At 45.5% G+C, this 21,632-nt stretch overlaps 3 protein-coding genes and 1 long non-coding RNA gene across 6 annotated transcripts in view; 2 read left to right on the top strand and 2 right to left on the bottom strand.

Moving 5' to 3' along the window:
- sgsm1a (small G protein signaling modulator 1a) overlaps window positions 1-475 on the bottom strand; it is a 32,707-nt gene extending 32,232 nt beyond the window's left edge. Inside the window, 2 exon segments of the mRNA XM_061768254.1 lie at window positions 203-246; window positions 328-475. Of these exon segments, the coding sequence (XP_061624238.1) occupies window positions 203-246; window positions 328-460 (177 nt within the window). The 5' untranslated portion in view covers window positions 461-475.
- Window positions 476-1,866: 1,391 nt separating this feature from the next.
- On the top strand, window positions 1,867-9,266 carry slc6a4b (solute carrier family 6 member 4b). Of its 3 annotated transcripts, XM_061768250.1 has the most exons (13): window positions 1,867-3,335; window positions 3,835-3,969; window positions 4,397-4,616; window positions 4,697-4,835; window positions 4,905-5,039; window positions 5,606-5,709; window positions 6,461-6,588; window positions 6,664-6,776; window positions 6,901-7,032; window positions 7,156-7,255; window positions 7,363-7,463; window positions 8,259-8,426; window positions 8,516-9,266. In XM_061768250.1, exons 1-13 carry the CDS (start codon window positions 3,131-3,133, stop codon window positions 8,594-8,596), a joined length of 1,761 nt encoding a protein of 586 aa, XP_061624234.1. In that variant the 5' UTR covers window positions 1,867-3,130; the 3' UTR covers window positions 8,597-9,266. The 3 variants fall into 3 exon arrangements, with proteins under 3 accessions (XP_061624234.1, XP_061624233.1, XP_061624235.1); XM_061768249.1 differs by having other exon boundaries at window positions 6,901-7,255; XM_061768251.1 differs by lacking the exon at window positions 3,835-3,969 and having other exon boundaries at window positions 6,901-7,255.
- Window positions 9,267-10,761: 1,495 nt separating this feature from the next.
- Window positions 10,762-11,301, top strand: LOC133475424 (uncharacterized). Its single transcript, XR_009787818.1, has 2 exons — window positions 10,762-10,911; window positions 11,061-11,301. It is a non-coding gene; the product is annotated as an uncharacterized LOC133475424 (long non-coding RNA).
- A 647-nt stretch (window positions 11,302-11,948) lies between these two features.
- Window positions 11,949-21,597, bottom strand: ankrd13a (ankyrin repeat domain 13A). Its single transcript, XM_061768252.1, has 15 exons — window positions 21,267-21,597; window positions 19,870-20,005; window positions 19,625-19,749; window positions 19,499-19,544; window positions 19,143-19,286; window positions 18,866-19,055; window positions 17,280-17,346; window positions 17,090-17,171; window positions 16,385-16,446; window positions 15,669-15,799; window positions 15,423-15,580; window positions 15,206-15,337; window positions 14,967-15,127; window positions 14,803-14,867; window positions 11,949-13,440 (listed from the first exon to the last, which is right to left on the bottom strand). The coding sequence occupies exons 1-15, from the start codon at window positions 21,372-21,374 to the stop codon at window positions 13,242-13,244; spliced, it is 1,806 nt and encodes a 601-aa protein (XP_061624236.1). The 5' UTR covers window positions 21,375-21,597; the 3' UTR covers window positions 11,949-13,241.
- Between the last annotated feature and the right edge of the window lie 35 nt (window positions 21,598-21,632).

The raw sequence follows: 21,632 nt of genomic DNA, 5'->3' as shown, positions 1-21,632 counted from the left end.
GGACTTCCTCAGATCGGAAGGAGGAGCATCCGACACGATATTTCACAGGTGTCGTGGAAAGACAGTCAAAGAGTGCAACGGTGTTTTCCGGGTTTTGGAATCTCAACGGGCTTGTATTTTCTCTCGCCGTCGTGCGGTTGAAAGTGTTTTGTTGTTGTTGTTGTTGTTGTTGTTGTTTTTCGAGCTAGCCGAAAACACCCACCTCTTTCTTGACAGTGCGCAGCAGCTTCTGGCGCGTCTCAGCTTCTGGCGACACAAAAGAAGCACATGACACTTGCGATAATGACGTCAACGTCGGAAGGGTCGAGAAATATTGGAGTCTCCCACCTGCCATGATTGTTGCCACGGATCGAGTGTTCCTGCGCGCGGAGCACCTCCCGTCCCAAAGAGAACAAGTCGTGCGACTCCGCCCCTCCCTCTGAGGGACCCGCCTCTTAAAGCTACAGGCAGGAGTTTCCATTGGGAGTGGGCAAACTTTTGGGGACTTTTTTTCAACGGGCACGGATCAGATCATGCGTGGCTGACGTTCAGGTGTCTCTGTAAAACGGTTTATTTGAATAATAGCAGTAACCCCTTTGCATATCCGATGGAGAGTTGCATCAAGTGAAGTTGCCAAATAACGATTCCATTTCAGTGGTGTCGAACTGCACTGCATCATACTGACAGACGTGACGAATCTTTTACCTGCACTGTGGTGAGCCAACCCCCCCCCCCACAAATCAAAAAATACAAATGAAAAACGCCACTGATGACTGAAAATGGATGGATGTGAAAAGTTTTGTTAGGGTGTCATCTTGTGGCCAATATGTCAAATTACAGCCACAAATTCAAAACAATTGCTCTTCCAACGAGTCCTACTGCTAAATACATAATCAGTAAATTACAACTAGTAAGCCAAAATCTTTTGATCACGTTATATTTATTTTAAGTCAAATCTACACTAATTCGACGTAACATTTAAAAGCCTTCCTCTGCATGCTTATGACTGCACATCAACAAGTTGGAAAAAAATAAGAATCAAAAAATCCTCCATTTTCACGGGTGAGCTGGAACGTAAACACTGGACATAAGGACAATTGGAATTCTCCCAGTTAACCCGAACAGGATGTTTTCAGAAGACAGAGTACCTGGAGAAAAACAGTCAAGTCTGCACAGGAAGGACCCAAGATCCACAAGGGGGGGGGGGGGAAATCACAGTGTCAGTTGGGCACTGGCCCCGTTGGCCTCCCCAGGACCGCCACTGCCCGAGATTCAACTCCAGAACCTTTGAATTGGGAGGCAGACATGATAATCACTAAGTCACTAAGAAAATGTGAAGTTGCTCGTGTCATCATCTTTTATCTCTCCGGTATTTCCTCCGGTATATACGCAATCGAGTAAAGAGTGTGCCTGTGTGATTTGGAGCGCAAACAGGAGTATGAGAATACCAGCGCGAAGTGGGCGTAGATGTCGACGCTCCAGGCGGCGGGCGGCGGGCGGCGAGCTGTCAGCGAGGATTATGCGGCACGACAGACTGACGAGGCGGATGCTTTCGCGGTCTCGGCACCGGAACAAACAAAAGCCAACGCGTGACTGCGAATGTCAAGATGGACTCTCGGCGTCGTGTCGGTGAGGGATGGGCGGAAAGAGCCGAGCGCTTCATCGACTCTGCGAGTCGGAGAGCCGACGACGCCCGTCGGCAGCGACCGCGGGCGTCGTCGGCTGACGCGCGCATGTCCGCCCGTGATCCGAGTCGACGTGCTCCTGTCACTCTGATGTTCTTCTACTGCTTTGTCTTGTTGCTTTCGGGGCGCCGAGACGCGGACACCTCGGCTGATCGGAGCGTATCGAACACCTTCTGGAGGATCTCGACCAGGCCGCCTCATCTCTGACCTGGCAAATGTTCTTCCGGATGAATGGAATACAAATTCCCGCCGCAGGAACTTTTCCCAGATGAGCGGATGCTGTCGCGGCTGCAAAGGAGGGACCAAATCAAATCCCGACTTTTGTCGCCGGACACAACACTTGGGCATTTCCGGCTTTGAGGTGACACGTGAAGGACGGCGCCGTATGTCTCCGTTCAGCAGACTAACCCTTCACTTCATTGGACCAACGTGAGCGCTCCGAATATCCCATTTGCGCGCTGCTAAAAGCGACGGATTTGATTTGTCATTGATCGGGCCTTTGCGCAAATGTGATTTCATTCTCACAAAAGCATACTGACACTTGATCGGGCTCAAGGTGCTACAGTAGTAAAAGCTTGCTGGCTCAAACTGGACTTGAAAGCATCTGTGTGGAGTTTACATGTTCTCCTCAGTGCTTGGGTGGTTTTTGTCACGGTCGCTCCTCACACATCCAAAAAGCCTTCTTTCAATCGGGCATCTTCTCCTCGTGTGTCCCAATAACACCACTAGACGCTCAGTGAAGGGTTAGGGCTTTATGTCCCTCAGCGGGGTCACCCAGGGGCACTTAGGTCCTAGGCGAGGGATCAGACTAGGACCCTGCTTGGTCCCTACACGACCAGTGTCAGAGTTTGGGCCGCATTGCCAGCAGTAAGTCGGAGCTATTGTGGGGGTCCGGACTATTGCGCTTCCGCTTTTTGCAGATCGATGTGGTTCTCTCTCGGCTTCGACAAGCCGCAATGTTCAACCGCACGTCGAACCGGGATGGGACGACAATCAGACTTGGACATCTGCTTAGCGTGGCTCTCGGTGAGGTGTTTTGGGCAAGTCTCCGGGCTAGACCCAGGACACGCTAGGGAGACGATGGATGGATGGATGGATGGATGGAGAGGTTGTGATCCTGGATAAATTGACCATAGTTGTGCTTGTGCCCGGTTATTCACTAACGACCATTTCACATTTGCAATTTGATCGGCTCAGCTCACCTGGGTATAGAAAATAGCGGATACAGAGGCTAAAGCGAACTAAGCGTCCGCTTTGGACTTCGGGAAATCAAGTCATTGCAGTGTCAAAGATCCTCTCTGATATCTCTCTCTTACGGGAATCCAGGTGTCGAAACAGGCACCGCCCACTGCTCCCGGTGACACCCCCCCCCCCCAAAAAAAAAAAAAAAAAACCAGCCCCTCCCCTCATGAAGCTGCTCCCCCGGCTGACTTTTCAGTCCGGTGGCCCAGCAGAACTCAGCGGTCATGGCCGGTGGTAGTCTGAGCGAGCACGGATCCCCAAAGCGCGCATACGCGTCCAACAACGCGATTCCGGTGCCGATCGTCACGCGGACGGACTCGAGGGACAAATGGAGCAAAAAGATGGACTTTCTCTTGTCTGTCGTGGGCTTTGCTGTGGACCTGGGAAATGTGTGGAGGTTTCCTTACATTTGTTACCAGAACGGTGGCGGTAAGATTTCTTTCGTTCTTTCGTTATGCTGAAATATTTGCGGTCAGAATAGTCAGCAAACAGACTGAAATTTGCATACACTGTCCAGGGTGCTGAAAGTGGCTCGTTACTCAAAACAAAACAACTTTTCTACGAAAGAGAACTTGAAAACTCAGTCGTGAATACAAGAAAATGGTTTGGTTTTTTGGGTTGTTTTTTTTTTTTTACTTACATTTAGCATTGAACAAGAAGAAGCTAATTACACTTGATCACGTCAACACAATGAAACATACTGTAATTCAAATATTAGGAGTCTGAAACAAACGAGAAAGTGTGAATTGAATTAGGCGCCCAAAATGATATTTGTATTGATGGCATGAACTACTCTTGAAAATGAAAATGTAACCCTAAACCCGATGCTCACTTTGCCCGTCACGTGACATGACAATCACGTCATGTCGATATTCAATACCCTTCCAATAGCTTGGCTTCATGTCCGCTTTCATGCGCGTGTGCGCAGGAGCTTTTCTCATCCCTTATCTGCTGATGGCCATCTTCGGCGGGGTGCCGCTCTTCTACATGGAGCTGGCCCTCGGGCAGTTCCACAGGACCGGCGCCATTTCCATATGGAAGCACATCTGTCCCATTTTCAAAGGTGAGCCGCAGCGACGGGCAAATGCGCTCCGGCGACACAGAGAAAAAAGATGGATCATCCAATTGAAACAAAACAATCCATTCATCTGTCGATTCATTTTTAGATTCCAATACTTTTTGAAATTCCAAAAACAGGACACCGGCACAAATTGACGATGATTCAATTACTGTCCGTCATATCCATAATATGCCAGAAAATGGGCAAATCGTTGTTTTCCATATTCAAAGCAGATGTTTCCAAACGTCTCACTTTGATCAATTGATCGATCGATCGATCTGCTTTCCCGGAGGAAAGCACTCTGGCCATTTTTGCTGCGGAGAGGCTGAAATTCCGAGCATTTGGAAGATTTGAAGCGAAACGACTCGTCGATTATCCAAATAGTCAAACAGCAGAAGAACGATGACTCTTATTCGGCGTGTGGTTTTAGGTATCGGCTACGCCATCTGCGTCATCGCGCTGTACGTCTCCTTCTACTACAACACCATCATCGCCTGGGCCCTCTTCTACTTCTACTCGTCCTTCTCAACCATCTTGCCCTGGACGAACTGCGACAACGCGTGGAACACCGACAACTGCACCAATTATTTTGGCACGGACAACGTCACCTGGACAAATTCTTCCCGATCTCCGGCAGAAGAATTTTACACGTAAGCGAGAATGAAAAGCCCGCCGAACCGATTCGACCGAAACGCTCTCGCTTTGAGCTGAGCGCGTTGCACCCCGACAGGAGGAATGTCCTCGAGATCCACGAGTCGTCGGGTCTGGCGAACGTGGGAGGTGTTCGCTGGCAGCTGACGCTCTGCCTTTTTCTCATTTTCACCATCGTCTACTTCAGTCTCTGGAAGGGGGTGAAGACTTCCGGAAAGGTAACACATTTGTATTCTTCGTCACGGAAGAGATGATGATGATGACTTTCTTTTGTCTTTGGCATGCAGGTTGTATGGGTGACCGCCACTTTGCCCTACATTGTCCTTTTCATCCTGTTGATCCGGGGGGCCACTCTGCCAGGAGCTTGGAGAGGGGTGGTGTTTTACCTCAAGCCCAATTGGGAGAAACTACTGGAGACGAGCGTGAGTGGTCCCGTGATCTGAAAAATAGACAATTCCAAAGCAAGACTTTAGTTGCAAGCGGGCTTTAAGGTTTGAATTGTTTTCTTTTCTGCCCCCCCCACCTGCACTGTACTCCGAAGTCTCCAATGAGATGTGAATATGGAGGACCGAAGCGAAACAAGAAACCCGAGTCATTTTTGTCAAGATAGAAAATGAAAACGTCTGGCTCGGCTCGGAGCCGAATATGGATGAGAATGAGATGAAATGAGATGCATAATTAAGCTTCACGGCAACATAATAAGATGCATAATTGCCCGTTAACAAAGGCCTCCCTTTTTCAGAGCCTCTTCTTTTTAACCGCGCTGCTCTTCAGATGTCCCCGATCTGAGCAGCTGGGTGGCAACGAGGCAGCTACGCTATACGCTCGAACGACACGAACGACTTAGCTTCCTTTCACGCAATCCCACATACCTCGGGGAAAATAAAAAGGATGAGTTAGTGGGAATTTCAATATGCCGAATATGCTGATTTCTGTGACAGTTCCATTTGCCCACTCGCGGTTGCCTTTTCACTTTTGTTTCGAAAAGGTGTGGGTGGATGCCGCCGCTCAGATCTTCTTCTCGCTCGGTCCGGGCTTCGGGGTGCTCCTGGCGCTCTCCAGCTATAATCCTTTCACCAACAACTGCTATCGGTAAGAGCTGAGCCTTCTGGTTCAACGATTGGCATTAAAAGAGTGAATTTGAAACGTATTTCAGAATGAATATCCGTTTTGGAAATATGAAATATCTGAGTAAGCAGAGTAATGTCCTTGACCTAAGCAAACCAAATGAAAGCTTCATGTCGACAAAAAAAACAACCTCTTCCAATGATTGAAGATTTGATAACCGGTTTCCGTTTTTTCGAATTGTTTTGCCACGTCCAATTCTGCTTTGCAGATGGCGCGTTGTCCTCCAAGCTGCCCGCTGCTGTGTTTAAACCCATCAAATGCCTTTTCATCGCCAGTCAATGCCATCCCCTGCCCAGAAAAAAACAACAACAACAACATGAAAGAGGAAAAATAATGAAAGTTCAAATGTTACCTATCTTGTTCCAAATTGGAGATTTTACGATGTCCATTTATTTGTATTTTTCTTTCACCATATGGTCGTTTATCATTTCTATTTTCTCTTTTTGTACATTGGTGTTTTACTGATTGGTTCCTCTGAAGCGAAGCGTACGTTCTTATAAGGCTTAGTGCCATTGTGGACACACACACACACACACACCATATTTACCCGCAGATCAAATATCAAACACTCGCAAGACGTGTAAGAGCAGCAGTGGAGTCGTCGTCTACGGGCGCCGGCGAGCTATGGCGGCTAAACTTGGCAAGAAGAAGAAAGGTCAACAAAGCACTTGAGCAGCTCTGACCACAGGTCCATCATTTGTTTGGTTTTCTTCAGTGACGCCATCGTGACCAGTTTGGTGAACTGTCTGACCAGTTTCGTGTCAGGGTTCGTCATCTTTACGGTGCTGGGTTACATGGCGGAGATGAGGAAAGTGAGGGTCGAGGATGTGGCCAGAGATAAAGGTGATCTTGCCCCCCCCCCACCCCGGCCCCCCCCCGCCGTACACCGAGCTCACAATAATGTCGCGATGATCTCAGGACCCAGTTTGCTCTTCATCACGTACCCCGAGGCCATCGCCAACATGATGGGCTCGACCTTCTTCGCCATCATATTTTTCGTGATGATGATCACTCTGGGGCTGGACAGCACGGTATGACCTTATGACCTTACACCTGGATGCATTCAGTAAACAATCCGCTCAAATAACAGCGTAACTATTTGGAAAGAATGAAATCGTGACACGGTGACGACAATGACTCTCCCGTTTGTCTCAGTTCGGCGGGCTGGAGGCGATCATCACGGCTGTGTTGGACGAGTACCCTGATCATTTCGCTCGAAGACGTGAACTTTTTGTCCTTTGCTTGGTGGTGGTCTGCTTTCTGGGCTCTTTGAGTACTCTGACCAATGTAGGTTTTTTTCCTCTTCTTGACCGCTTGCTCATCCTCTCGTGGAGATGCTATATTTTAGCACAGAATTGGAATGGGCAGGAAACAAACCAACAAACAACTTTAACGTGGGATGAATGGCAGGGTGGCGCCTACGTGGTGAAGCTGCTGGAGGAGTTTGGCGTCGGATGTTCCATCATCGCAGTGGGATTCCTTGAGGCCATCGCGGTTTCCTGGTTCTACGGTAAATACGAGCTTGATCGTTTGCGTTTGATTGCAATTCCGAGACTCAAATGTCAAAGAGAAAATCCATGAGGGATTTTGTCTGACATCTGTTTCTGGCACTGGCAGGCGTCAACAGGTTCAGCAATGACGTTCAAGCCATGCTGGGCAAAGCACCGGGACTGTTCTGGAAAGTGTGTTGGGTGGCCATCAGTCCAGCCTTTCTGGCGGTAAGAAGTCAGTCATTTTTATTTGAGGCTAACATTGGATGAGAACAGATTAACATTATACTTTGCTATTGCAACATTTTTTATGATCTATTTGGTTGTCTTATTTTGCTTTCATTCCTTCTTATTGATATGTACTGAGTGTTCGATATTGCCGTTATATTACGGTGGCGCTAAGCTTACAAGTTTTTCAACATACGAGCCCATTTTCTTTGCTTCGACGTACGAACTCAAACTAATCATGAAACAAAGAGAATGACATGTTGTGTATTTAAAACAAGCACAAAACAATGCCTCTAAGGCCACTAGGTTCATGCTAACGCGTAATGGGAAACACCGTGGACGGGCTAATGAATAGCATCTATGTGACGGGGTTATAATGCTTTAAGCAATGGATATTTGAACACAAATGGTCCAGCAACACACGTAGTCAGACAATATAACAATACTCGCAGGAATACAATCTTTATCCTCTGCGAAGATTGACTACTATTACTGCAGTTATTGAGTCACTTAGTTCACAGTAGTTGTGAAAGTCCTCTTCGGTTGTGTCTGCATGTCTGTATTATACTGCCCCCCCCCCCCCCCCCCGGTGGCTAAGTTGTGCACATTAGAAGGAGCCCCAATGAATCAATCATCATGCACAAACTGTTTGCACTAATTCTGTTTGTTATTGACATGTTTTGTCTTTTTTTGTATATCTAAAATGTTTCTCACCATCTCTTAGTAAAAACGGTTTGAATCGAGTATCGTTCAGTATTTCCTCGGGAATGCCATGTTTCCCTATTCTATTTTCAGTACATCATGGTGAGTTCGTTACTGAGAGCGCCGCTGCTGACATTGTTTGAGTATAAATATCCCGACTGGAGCATCTCAGTCGGATACATCATTGGCTTTTCATCCTTAATGTGGATCCCCATTTACATGGTGTACAAGATGGTGTGGACACCAGGATCTCTTAAACAGGTCTGTGGATACACAAAATAGTCACAACAATCATTTAGGGGAAAATGTCCTTCCGTAGCATACTTATTGGCTATTCTCAATGAAAACAGAGGTTGGCAGTGTGTCTGAGACCGGAGAGGACCTTAGCAGACATTCACAGCGACAGCCTCAACATGGCCATCGACCCGTAGAAAAAGACACCAGAGGAAAAGCACCCTTGTTTGTCTTCTATCAGAGTTTGATCTGTGACATCATGACTGTTTGCGGCTTATGAGGTCAGCTTTTTGTTTTTTTGTACTTATCAAGTCAGTGCTGAATTAAAAGGCACATTTTTGCCAAGATCGAAAAAGAAGTACTTGTTTGTGTGCACAGAGATATGCCTGCATCAACGGGACAATGAAATGTTTTCACAAGTTCACAAGTTTCATCGCATTTTACTCTCCAAAAGTCTGTAGACTGTATTTTTCTACCGGGAAAATAACAGCATGCATTGCATTGCATTGCATGGGTGTGTTTCCTCATGTCAATCCCTTTTTTCAAGATGTTATACAAACCCCAATAGGCCAATAGGCAAGGATGTCCCTGAAAAAGACTTTGCTTGGATGGCAGCATATGCTACTTCAAAACCACTATGCGGCTTTCAGCATTAATGGCGCCTTCACAGATGTGTAATTTAACCTGGTCACCTGGTGGAATATTCCAAACATTTTTTGGAGCATTCCAACTTTCCCAGTCTTTTGTTGCCCCTGTCCCATAGAATATTTGCAACAACAACAACAACAACAACAAAAACCTTGATCAGTTTGAACATGAAATATCTTGTCTTTGTAGCGCATTCCATTGAATATAGCTTGAAAATCATTGTATTCTGTTTTTATTGACGTTTTACACGATGTCAGGTGTGTTCAGCTAAATTATTTTGAAAAAGTGACAATTGTTTTGTGTATATTTTCAAATCATTGACAAATGTACTTCTGGCATCAATTTGAAGACTTTTTGGAAAGGTGACCTCCATATGTCGTTATTTGTTGGCTTCGACACCAACTGCTGCGGAAAACACCTGGCCAACGTTGTTTTCAAGCACAGAAAAAGCAAATGAGGCAAGAATGAAGACTTTGTCTTGGATTAGAACTTTTTCCTCCTTCGATGTTAAAGTGATGATTCCGTCAACATGAAAAAAGACGCAAAATCACAATAGCGCTCTTATGTTAATGAGATGGTGAACTTCATCGCAATTTACGTCATATCCAATTCAAATAACAAGCTAATTCGAAAGACGCGAAAACATCCTCTGACCTTAAAAACTGACAACAAACACACTTTTTGCCCACAGGATGCACAGTACCATTCATGTGCCAAGGAAACGCCGATACAACAAAGACACACACACACACACACACGCATGCGCAAGGGCCATTCAAGGAGCTTTTTTTTTCTTCTGGAGAAAGCAGCTCCCATCACTTCAAAGACGACACGTAGGAACATACGCAAGAGCGCAAAGTAGTTTGTGACCGACAGTGTCAGCTTCGGGCCGGTCGAGATCAAAGCTTCTTCTTTGTGTCGCTGACGATTGAAGTCGACGACGGGAAAGCCGCCACCGCAACCGCCACCAAAAGGAGGGGGAGAGAGAGAGAGAGAGAGAATGTTTCCAAATAGGCTACTGCCGCTCCTCCTCCTCCTCCTCCTCCTCCTCGACCTAACGCGAGCGGCTGGACACCGGCCGGAAGACGGACGGACCAATCAAATGGATTTGCTGCATTCATTCTTAATGGTGTGAAAAATAAAATAACAACAAATATTTCGTTTGAGGAATTGTTTGTGTATTCAGGAATGGCCAATTCCAACTACACCATTCAGACTTTCCGAAACATGAAATCAAAAGGAGAGACTTTTTTTGATAAAGATATAATATGTGTTATATTTCAGTATATTAACAACAAGCAGTCGTTCTGCATTTGTGCGTTGGATTTGCTGCAACTTGTCTTCGTTTCCTCACGTTGAGCGGTTGTTCACTAACCCCCCCCCCCCCCAAAAAAAAGTCAATCATGATCCGCTTCGGTGTTTTGTTTTCCTTCCAACATAATTCCATCAAGACCTTTTCGGAGCGGTAGTTTTTCTCCTCTCTTGTACCCAAAATGTCCTGATCAGTGAAGTGCAGTTGGTCACGTGTGCAAATTAGAAGAGTTTCATGCACGCCTTGTCGTCTTTGTAAAGGAATATTTACTGATCGGATCTGCGTTGTATCTCCTCAGTTGAAGTTTGAACTAGTCCACTCCCCGAGGCGGGCTAAGCCGACGGTTTTAGGACCCCGATCCCATTGCGGAAGCGCTCATCATCATCATCATCATCAGCAGCAGGACCAATTTTTCCTCCCCATCGTTTCTTCCAACTTCCACTGCCGTGATGCTCGCTGCGGCCCCGCAAGCTTTTCTCGCGTCACTCGTGGCGCTGGCGAGCGGCCAAGACGACGAGAGACCTTACGTCGTCTTACAGAAGCAAAACTTGGGTAGGAAAAGAGCGGGATGATGATGATGATGATGATGATGAGCTCCAAGTGGCTTCCGGAAGTAGTGACAATCACACTCAGGAAATGGGCAAAATAAGCAGTTACTAACGAATGCATTGGTGCGCTTTGTTTTTTGGGGCGGTGTACAGTCGCGCTCGGGAGCGTCCTCGGCGTCCTCCTGCTGCTGATGACCATCATGGCCGTGTGCGTCTACAAGCCTCTCTCCGGGCGCTGAGCGAGCCACCACTCCGATGATCATCCAAAACAATTCAAGTGCAATCACTGTTCGGGTTGTATACGGTTGATTATTTATTTGGAGCGATGAGGACTAGCTGTCAATGCACCTCGTTGACCTCACAATGTCAATAAATGCTTCGGGTGTTTTCCGCATTACGTGAGGCAAGTGTTGTTCATTCAACCGACAGAATCTAAAGCAAAGTCAAAAGCTTGTTAAAAGGGGATTTCAAACACCTTTATGACTTGACAGTAGTCTGGGATAAAGAGGATTGGTACAAAAAAATAAAACAGCAGCAGCCATTTCTGGCCCCATCTTGTAGCTCGAAGTTTATGAACCGCCACGCCCAAAGAAAAACAACCGACAAGGCATGACTTACGCGGTGGAAATCATCTATCGCACTCGCAGCAGGAACAAATATTTTTGGGGGTCTTTTTCTGGGGTAACGAAGGCAAAAGATCGGTGTGCCTGTGACGTGTACTCACACGTGCGCGATAAAGGGACACCTGGTAAATCACGCCATCTCTAATTGCTTGTTTTTCCTCAGGCAGGTTGCTTTCTTGTATATCAAAGCCAGAAACAGCAGATTTTTTGTCACAAATCCTATTTATCATGTACTACTGTCAAGTCAATAATTATTTTGGAAACAATTTTTGTCTTTTAAAAACAAGCAAAAAAACCTCCACATTTCTTTCCTATTAAAGGCAAAGTTTCTGATGCAGCTTTATGAAATGCATGAAATTGTACCTTAAAGTCGAGTTTCTGCATTTTCCTAAATTAAGTTCATTAAGTCACGGTCATAGTATTTATGGGAATAAAGTGCTTTTATTTTAGGAACAGCTGCAGCTCAAACGGTTTGTTACAAAGATTGATTTTGACTCAATCAAAGTTGGTCTTTTTATTATTATTATTATTATTATTATTGTTTTTTCAAACGTTGGCAAAATATCTTTTTTCATCACATCCCGCGAAAGGTGAGATTTCCAGACACCGCTCAAGTTAGTGGTCGGTCACGCGGAAAACAAACCAAGTACAGTGGTTCTTCAACATCACGGTGCACGCAACTCGCTTCCCATCTGAGAGTTCAAAACTTCCAAAAGTCGGAGGGGCGGCACAAGCTCAACTTTCCATGAAGTAACAGACGAACGAGTCTGCCGGCACGCGCTGAAACAACAAAGTTGCCGACGTGCCTGCGCACAACTCAAAAGAGGTTTGCAGTTGTTTGTGGCTAGAGAAGGCCCAATCAAGGCCCACTGCCTTTAGGCATGTCAACAGACGCCTTGCGCAGGACTGCACCCCTGCACAGACTGCTGTTTTCATTTTCCGAGGCTTCGTGCCGGTATTTGCTCCGGCAGCGAAACAAACCAAAAAAAAAAATCATACAAATTCCACTTAAAGCAAACAAAACAATATATACAGTTGCTGCAGAAATGTGCCTTCTTACAGCATTTTCTTCCTGGCCAACTGAAAAGTACAAGAAACCTGCGTGTACTTTGTGACTTCGTAGTATGGCAGCGATATCCGTCAAACTACCGGTAGTTTCAAACTTACTTCCACACAGAGAGCGTTTGTAGAACTTGATCCTGAGATTTCCGCTATTCAACGGAAATGCCTCGTAGCATTAAACCCTTCATGGTCCTCAGTAAAGTGACGCCGTGGGAATGTTTTTATTCCCCAAACTATCAAGGATTTAGGATTAGAGCCATGCCAAGAAAATAAAACTCTGCTCTGGCACTTAACAGTTAAATGGGAGTGCCAACTTATGTGGAGTCACCTGAAGTAGTCATTTTTTGATAACATTCTTCTGAGCTGCCTTAAGATTGAGATATGACAGGGTTGCCGTTAAAAGGTACTAAAAGCCCACAATACCTCAGAGCCTATTGATCAAGCTGGAAGACGTGAGACTCAGCATGTGTACACGGAATAACGTGTACCCTCTTACCCCAAAAACTAAACAAAACACCCTTTAAAAAGTTAAGATATCGAGCTTGGCCTGCGCAACACAAGGCTGCTAAAGGTCAAATCTGCTGTTGCATAGAAGACAGGAAGTGTAAATTGAGGTGAGGCGGCCGCTTTCGATTCCCTCTTCATCCTTCTACTTGTCAGTGAGCGACAGCTGCAAAATCCGCTCCAGCTCCTCTTCCTCCCGCTTCCGAAGCTGCTCCTCTCGCTCCTGAGCTCGCGCGGAGAGCTCCAGGGCCAAGTGGAGCTCCGAGTCGTGGCTCGAGGCAGAGAAGGTGCTGGTGGGGCTGGACGTGTCGCCGTAATCCACGAGCCCGCCCTCCGGGATACTCCTGGAACGACAGAGGACATGGAACGGTAAGCAGTGATGGCTATTGGTCCGAGTAATGCTTCATTTCTTGATGCTTCATGCGCACACGAAACGCCCCCTGCTGGCCATGTGCACAATCACAGGCAGCTGCAGCTTAACCAAGTGGGATGCATTTTTGCATCTTTTCGGCTCTTGTGAACGACTATGTATTCCAAAACAATGTTTGACCAAGTCAATTCCAGACAAAGTGTATAATAGATTCATTTGGAACGTACTCTGTGCGCGTAAAATGTTCGTCATCGCTGATGTGGCAGGTCGGAGAATGTTGTTCCTGTCACTTTGGGAAAATTGCATGGGCTTAACCGGCCGGGCAGAGGACTTTGCAAGTGCTTATTTAGAAATAACACTTTATTATCACCACTTTTTTTTTTTTTTTTTTTAAGTGATTCATTCAAGAGCAACATTATATAAAAAGGGGCTATAGTAATTTTTCCTCTCCCAGTGGGATTTTATTGTATAAATTGAATATTTGAATAAAATAAGAAACTGTGGAAAATACAGTTCTTGATAACCAAATGCAATAAGCCTCAAGCCATATTTATCCGGCACGGGCCTGCCTGAGGTTCAAACTCACACGACCACCATACCCCAGGTTGACCGAGCGCTAGGCTATTAGCCCAAGCGAGCGACCAGCAGGCTGTTTCCAAGGATTCCGACGACTGAAGTTTGGCACCACGCGAGCTGTAATCGCTCGCGCTCTTTCTCCTGTCCAAGGGACAGTATGTCCAAACTATACAATCTTTATCCCAACTCTGAGCTGACCGCGACTCTATTAAAAAAGACGTTTCGTCCATGTGAGGTTAATGGCTCTCGCTGGAATCCAAAAGCTTTAGAAATGGCTTTGTAAACCATTTCCAGACTGACAGATTACTGTCAATGACTTTATTTCGCGACTGTTCTGGAATTTCTTTGGACCGTGTCATTTTGTTGCAGCTTTTTGAGCTCTTTTGCCGGGACAGAGTCGGTTGAAGTGATTTCTTGATTGAACAGGTCTGAAGCTACTAAAGCTTGGGTGTGATCAGTAAAAATTAACCAAAGATTGTAATAAGCCACATTTAATTCCTGATTTAACAAGGAGCTGATTATTTTTTCCACTTCGGGCCAGGTAGAACTTGAATCATATGTTTCCTTAATAAATGAAATCACCATTTAAAAACAGCATTTTAAGTTCTCTTGGGTTATCCATCCTATTTGTCTGATGTCTAATATTTACATTTGTTTGATGATCTTAAACAAAGTGGGGAAACTATGCCAAAATATAAGAAGAATTTGAGAAGGGGGCCAATACTTCTTCACGGCACCGTATAAGCATGTGAAAATCGACCTGTCACTCTGGCTGTTGACCGTGACGTCGGTGTGTTCGCTGTGTGCGTCGTCCTCAATCCCCTCCTGGAAAGACACAAAGGTGACAAGCATTCCCGATGCAACGTATCAGCCTGTGGAAACGTAGAAGATGATGCAAACGAGGGATGACCGGGAATGCCCCACCTGGTCTGGGACGATGTGGGAATCCAGGAGACTTTGATGGATCGCGTACTGCAAAAACTCCTCGTCACGAGTGGAGGCAGGCACGTGACGGCCGCCCCCTCGGCGGCGGTAGTTGTCAGGTATCGCAAACACAGATGGGCACACCCGGAACGTCGGAGGTACTGGATACACACGAAAGCCGCGGCTGATGAAAAGACAGCGTTCGATAGGTTTAGTTCTTCAATTGAGTATGTTCCTACTTGTGGCCTCTTCGTCGTCTCCTGACGACGACGGCGTGGCTGCCGGTGTTATGTTGGCTTCCTCTTCAGTGCTACATTTATTAACGTTACCAAAAGTAATCCTGGCATTCAGCACATGAAATAGAGGAATCTCTGAAAAACAGAAGAAGATTCCACTTCGTTTGTGTATGCTTCAGGAAAAAGTGGGTTCTCAGATTTACAATGTAATGACAGGCACCAATTTTGATAGGAAATCCAGGGGGGAATTTCAGCGTGACAAAGTCCCGTAGCCGTGCAAAATGCGAGCTGGTCCGAGCCATGAGGTCAATGATAGGGGTCACCTGCTCCACCAGGGACAGAGGATGATCTTCACTCATCCACAATGTACCTTTAAACCTGTGTGAGAAGGTAGCGCCGCTTGAATGCTGACCACGAATACAACGGAAAACTCGGTTTTGAAGTTTCTTAAGGATCGTCGTCTCACCTCTGCGTTCGGACGCTCAGCTCAATCGGTCGGCCGATGTCTCTGTTGACCAAATCGAAATTGGGATTGAAATATTCCTCTGGAATGATGGCTGTGGGATTTGTGGCAGTTGCGTATTCGAGTGTCAGGTCCTGGAAGAGCAAGCATTCATCGAATCAACTCACGGGAACAAAAAACCTTTATGTACTGTACTCTCACTGGCAGACACAATTTAGTACACCTGCACAATGTATCGCTATAAAATTCTTTCATTGCCAAGATAATCTCAGTTTTGTCTGAGACTGTCACAGGGAGGCCTCATACTACAGGAATAGACTTTGTCAAAGGTATAAATCTCAAGTGATACAAAAATATTGATACAAAGGCTGTGCAAGGGCGGAAGAATGAGGTTTTAAATTCGGATCTGGAAAAAGGTACAAATTGCGGAATTTCTTCTCACTTCTTGCTGGTTCGGTCACTAAAACCACATCAAAGTGTCACTTCCAGCCCATTTGTAACATTTTGATGTCATGCTCCTTGCAGCAGAAAATAACTTGGAGAAATATTTCTCTCTCGCTTTTGGCCCTTGTTAGAAGTCTCCACTCTTGAGTGCCGTTGTCACTTCCTGCTGGGAACGCTTGGATGTGACCGCGTTGGCGTGTGCATGGGTAGCCTGTTGGTCAGTGGTCAGTGAGTGTGTGTATTCAACCTGTGTAATCACTGGATGCTCGCATTACCCCTTGTGCACTAATGTGCTGTTCAACGGTCCCAAGCAGAGACTCCAGGATGTTCCTTTCACCTTTTAAGAGAAAGTCCACATTTCACTATTCTCTACTAATAAAACTATACACTCTCACACACACACACACACAATCACATCACAAACGTATAATCTAGGTCTGAACTATATATATATATATATATATATAAAATAGTTTTACAGGTGACGTATTAAGCATCTTAAAGGCAAACTAAACTCCCTTTGGGTGGGGGGACAATAATACATTTGATGTGCCACCACTAGTCTAAACACAGTATTCTGGTTCATAACAATTAAACAGATTACTTAATCAAGTTTACTCCATCTCAGGTGGCAGCCATATTTGGCAGTGTCGGCCGAAATTAACGTCACAGCTGCTCTTGCGCTCGCGTTGTGGACGTCACGTGAGCACATACGCTGCGATAACCAGCATAACTACAGGTTGAAGACGTGACGGTTTGAACAAAATCTTAGTAAATTTGGGTTCAAACCATCATGTCATCAATCTGTAGTTATGACAGGATATTAATGATATTAATAAACGGAAATTTGATTTGCTGTGTTGTGTAATTTTATACTTACACTCCAGAGACCCAACTATTTGCATACAAGCAATTAAAAAAAGTCAATTTTCCATTATACGTCCCCTTTAAGACATAAATAAGACTTTTCCTCCACCTACCTTTTATCTTGGCTTTCTCCTCATTTGTAAGATGTTCAGTCCTTGTCCTGATGACCACATTCACATTGTTCACACTGAAAACCTAATAACGCAATGACAAACAACAGTCATGAAGAATATTTTTTTCTTTGACATTGTACATATTTGAGTTGTTTTTCATCGATTTAAATATAAGAACATTTCTTTTAACCTTTGTTTCAAATCCGTTGACGACTTCAGTTTTGTCAGTCCTCCAGCCCCAAATCCCAGACTTGTTCCTATCAAGATGACAAAACTGAAAACTATCATCAATAAAATGGAAAGTCGTTCAATATTTAACAAAACAGACAATAAAAAGCTAGAACATATATTTTTTAAATGCTCCCCTTTTAGAGTGAGATTTGATCACGTGAAGATGAAAAATTCAGGAAGACGTTTTCCCTTGCCCGGACACGGGTCACCGGGGCCCCCCGCTTGGAGCCAGGCCTGGAGGTGGGGCTCGAAGGCAAGCGCCCACGGGGCCCGGCCGGGCACAGCCCGAAAGGGTAACGTGGGTCCCCCTTCCCATGAGCTCACCACCTGCGGGAGGGGCCATAGGAGTCGGGCGCAATGTGAGATTGGCGATCCGATCCGATCCCCGGCTACAGAAGCTGGCTCTAGGGACGTGGAACGTCACCCCTCTGGCAGGGAAGGAACCCGAGCTGGTGTGCGAGGTCAAGAAGGTCCCATCTCTTGCCCCAAGTGGAGGAGTTCAAGTAGCACGGGGTCTTGTTCACGAGTGAGGGAAGAACGGAACGGGAGGTCGACAGGCGGATCGGCGCAGCGTCCGCAGTGATGCGGACTTTGTATCGGTCCGTTGTGGTAAAGAAGGAGCTAAGCCGAAAGGCGAAGCTCTCGATTTACCGGTCGATCTCCGTTCCTACCCTCACCTATGGTCACGAGCTGCGGGTCGTGACCGAAAGAACGAGATCCCGGATACGAGCGGCCGAAATGAGTTTCCTCCGCAGGGTGTCCGGGCTCTCCCTTAGAGATAGGGCGAGCAGCTCGGTCATCCGGGAGGGGCTCAGAGTAGACCCGCTGCTCCTCCACATGGAGAGGAGCCAGATGAGGTGGCTGGGGCATCTGATTCGGATGCCTCCCGGACGCTTCCCCGGTGAGGTGTTCCGGGCACGTCGCACCGGGAGGAGACCCCGGGGACGACCCGGGACACGCCGGAGAGACCGCGTCTCTCGGCTGGCCTGGGAACGCCTCGGGAAGAGCTGGATGAAGTGACTGGTGAAAGGGAACTCTGGGCATCCCTGCTAAATCTACTGCCCCCGCGACCCGACCTTGGATAAGCCGTAGAAAATGGATGGATGGATTTGATTATGTAAAAAAGCAAGATCCTCACATGATCTGGACTTGTCATATTTTAGAGATGTGGATGGTTTTTAGCAACATGGATATGTAAAGGTAGAGGATACACAAAAGATACATTAAACAAGCACGGTATGGAGGCCGATATGCGTGGGTGAACAGTTTCGTGCACCTCCATATAAAAGCTGTCTGTAATGTTGCCTCGTTGCTCTTAGAAGGCCACAACAGTTTGGAGAGTCTAGCACCAATAATCTTTTCAATTCATGACTCTTCATGACTGCACACTTATACATATATTGGGTGGGATTCCTTGCAACTTTGTTCCTGCTCATATAATCTGTTGGAGCAGTAAAATTGGAAGACGTCTCATCAAAGTGAAGTTGACGGCAAGCTCAGTGGGCAACCTGCGAGAAAGACAAGTGAACACAATGACGCACTTGCCTCTCAAAAGCAATGTCCTTGGTGTCCAGGTAGGTGTTGACGATTGGAGTGGTCAACCTTTTGGCCACTTCCTGTTCTGCTGGCTGCATTGACTCCAGTGTGACATCCTCCATCTCTTGCGATATTATGAAACGCTCTGTGTCCACCACTTGCTCATCGTGGTTCACCTCCATCAACTCTGCACTTGAATCTGTCAAGGAGCTTATTTAGTGACATTCTCGATATCAGAAAAAGTTGTTCTCTTCATTTTGTTGTAGACACACACACACACACACACCATCTCCTCTAAAAATGTAGCTCCTTCGCCCTCTGATCCAAGTCATGTTCTCAAAGCCTAGAAGAGTGGCATCCACGCGAAGGCTTGCTCCACTTTTCCAAATGCGACACACATCACTTGGGCAAACCCGGGACACAAGAGGGACTGTGAAGCAACATAGTATGAGTGAAATAATAAAAACAGAATATATAAAAGGGAATGGAAAAACACTATGGGGCATTTTAATACAAGAGGTAAATGATGTAGTTGCTTCTGTATGACCTCAAAAGCCTTTGTTTGTTGTAAATAGACTACAACAATGACAGTTAACGTGCAAAGGGGAACAAAAAAGTACTACGTTTGCACACAAAACTTACTCCAGCTGGTGAATTCCCACTTCATTTCCATATAGAAGTCTGGAGACTGTAGATGAAAGTTAAGAAAGAAAGCAACTAGTATGATTTGTAAATGTTGCTGAAAACAAAATACGTGTTAGGTCAAACCTTTCGGATCTTTGACAAAAGCTCAGGTACTCCTTCCAAAGCAGTAGATGCTTTGAGGTAGTCTCTCCGCTGAAGAACTAACTGAACCATCTCTGGATCTCCCGTGCTGACGGCTTCCTGCAGCACTAGATAGAGCGACAGAGACAGAAAAGACAAAGAGTCACAATCTGCAGAAACAGCAAAATAACGTACACCAGTGAGACGCATCCAGGAAACAGCAACGCCTGTAGCGGTTTAATGCTAACCTGTCCAATGATTGGCATTTTCTTTAGTAACTTGAGCTCCGTGTCTCAGGAGAACCCTAACCGACTCCATGTGTCCGAGCGACACAGCCAGGTGCAGAGGTGTCCGGCCTCTGGGATCCACAGTCTCAATGTCATTCTGGGGGAAATCCAGAAGAAATGAATTTCAAGAAATGTTGCACAGAGAGAGAGCACAAAATGCTCATCTCTAATGACACATTACTGTAATGGATAACATACACAAAAACAATGAAATAAAAGTCCTCTACAAATAGCATCATGACACAAAACGATGTTATGAGCTCATATGATATTAGTTCTGAAACAAGGTCACCTCTTTAGTGATTCCTTAAGATAACGTTCCAAATTATTTTGGATGGATGGAGGTCACGGCATTTAAATCTTCCACAATAACGCATGTTGAAAGAATAAAGACTAATCATCATTAAAATGTCGACACATCCACGCCGCTGTTGAAATACCTGTACCAGGTTTCTGTGATATATATATATATATATATATATATATAAAAAACAAAAACAAAAAACGAAACAAATCATTTTAAAACTTTTTCCACAATAACTGTTACCTAACATGTATGACCCAATTGAGGGGTGGGGGAGGGGGGGGAATTATCTTTTTGAGGGGGTTAGTAAAAATAAACAACTGAGGTAATGTGGTTGCATTGGTGTGCACACCCTCTTGTACTTGGGGATGTTTGGATTAGAATGAAACAATTACATTCAAACTAATGTTAAAAAGGAGTCAGCACACACCTGACATTACTTAAAGTGCCCACCCTCCCATTTAAACCATATGATAATTTTCTGTATACAGTATATACTTTTTGTGACATTTTTGTTTGGCGGCGCGACGTGAGTTTTCGAATGGAAAATGTGTCACTTGGTTCAATAAAGGTTGAGAAACACTGCATTTAAATGCCGAACAACACCAACAGACACAAAAAGTCTCCGCGTTGGATACAACTGCACTCTGTTGCCCTCGATTTCGAAAACCAAAAACTACAAACACCCCTCAGATAATGTAGTGAAAAATATAACTACATTAATAACCACCGTGTTAAACTGAATACGTAGTGTCAATAAAAACTCAGCATTTTCACCTTTTAAAGACAGAATTGATTGAGCATTTGTACCTAATGTTGTGGCCGGTGAGTGCATACGGGTTCAATGATAATAATAATAATGGAATCCATTAAACAGAAAGCGAAGTGGTGAACATATTAACGTCACACGTGTGGTTAATGCCCAGGATCAGTCAAACAAGGCGGCAGGCTTTTTTTTTTTTTTTTTTTTTTAAATCACTAGCAGATCGGTAGCTTCGCTGAGCTAGCAATCATTAGTGCCTTCCATTTGCGGCTAGACAGCCCCTTTACTAACCTGTGGCAGTATAATTTGCTGCTCCAGCTTCCTGTAATTATTTTCCCAAACTGAAGAGTGCAGCGGGAACTCCATTCGGATGTCTTCGCTAACATTAGCTGAGGACATCTTCTCCCGATGTGGAGCCTTACAGCAACGTTAGCGAGCTTCTTCTCGACACGACCGCGGTGATAGCTGTGCCTTCCCCGAGCCAACTTGTACAATTATTGTCGGTCATGGCGTTGACATTTCTCGAAGAATAAATCGGAGTAGTCGCAGTCTCACAAAACTTAAGCCCAAGCTTTCCCCAAAACAAAAGTTCCAACAAGGAAGTGACAGGAAGAGTCCATAACAATGAGAGGGGTAACCCACCTAAAAACAAAGTCG

Source organism: Phyllopteryx taeniolatus, chromosome 3 (assembly GCF_024500385.1).
Source record: "Phyllopteryx taeniolatus isolate TA_2022b chromosome 3, UOR_Ptae_1.2, whole genome shotgun sequence".
Taxonomy (NCBI): Eukaryota; Metazoa; Chordata; class Actinopteri; order Syngnathiformes; family Syngnathidae; genus Phyllopteryx; species Phyllopteryx taeniolatus.
Note: the sequence above shows the minus strand (reverse complement) of the source record. Positions and strands in the feature narration are given on the sequence as shown.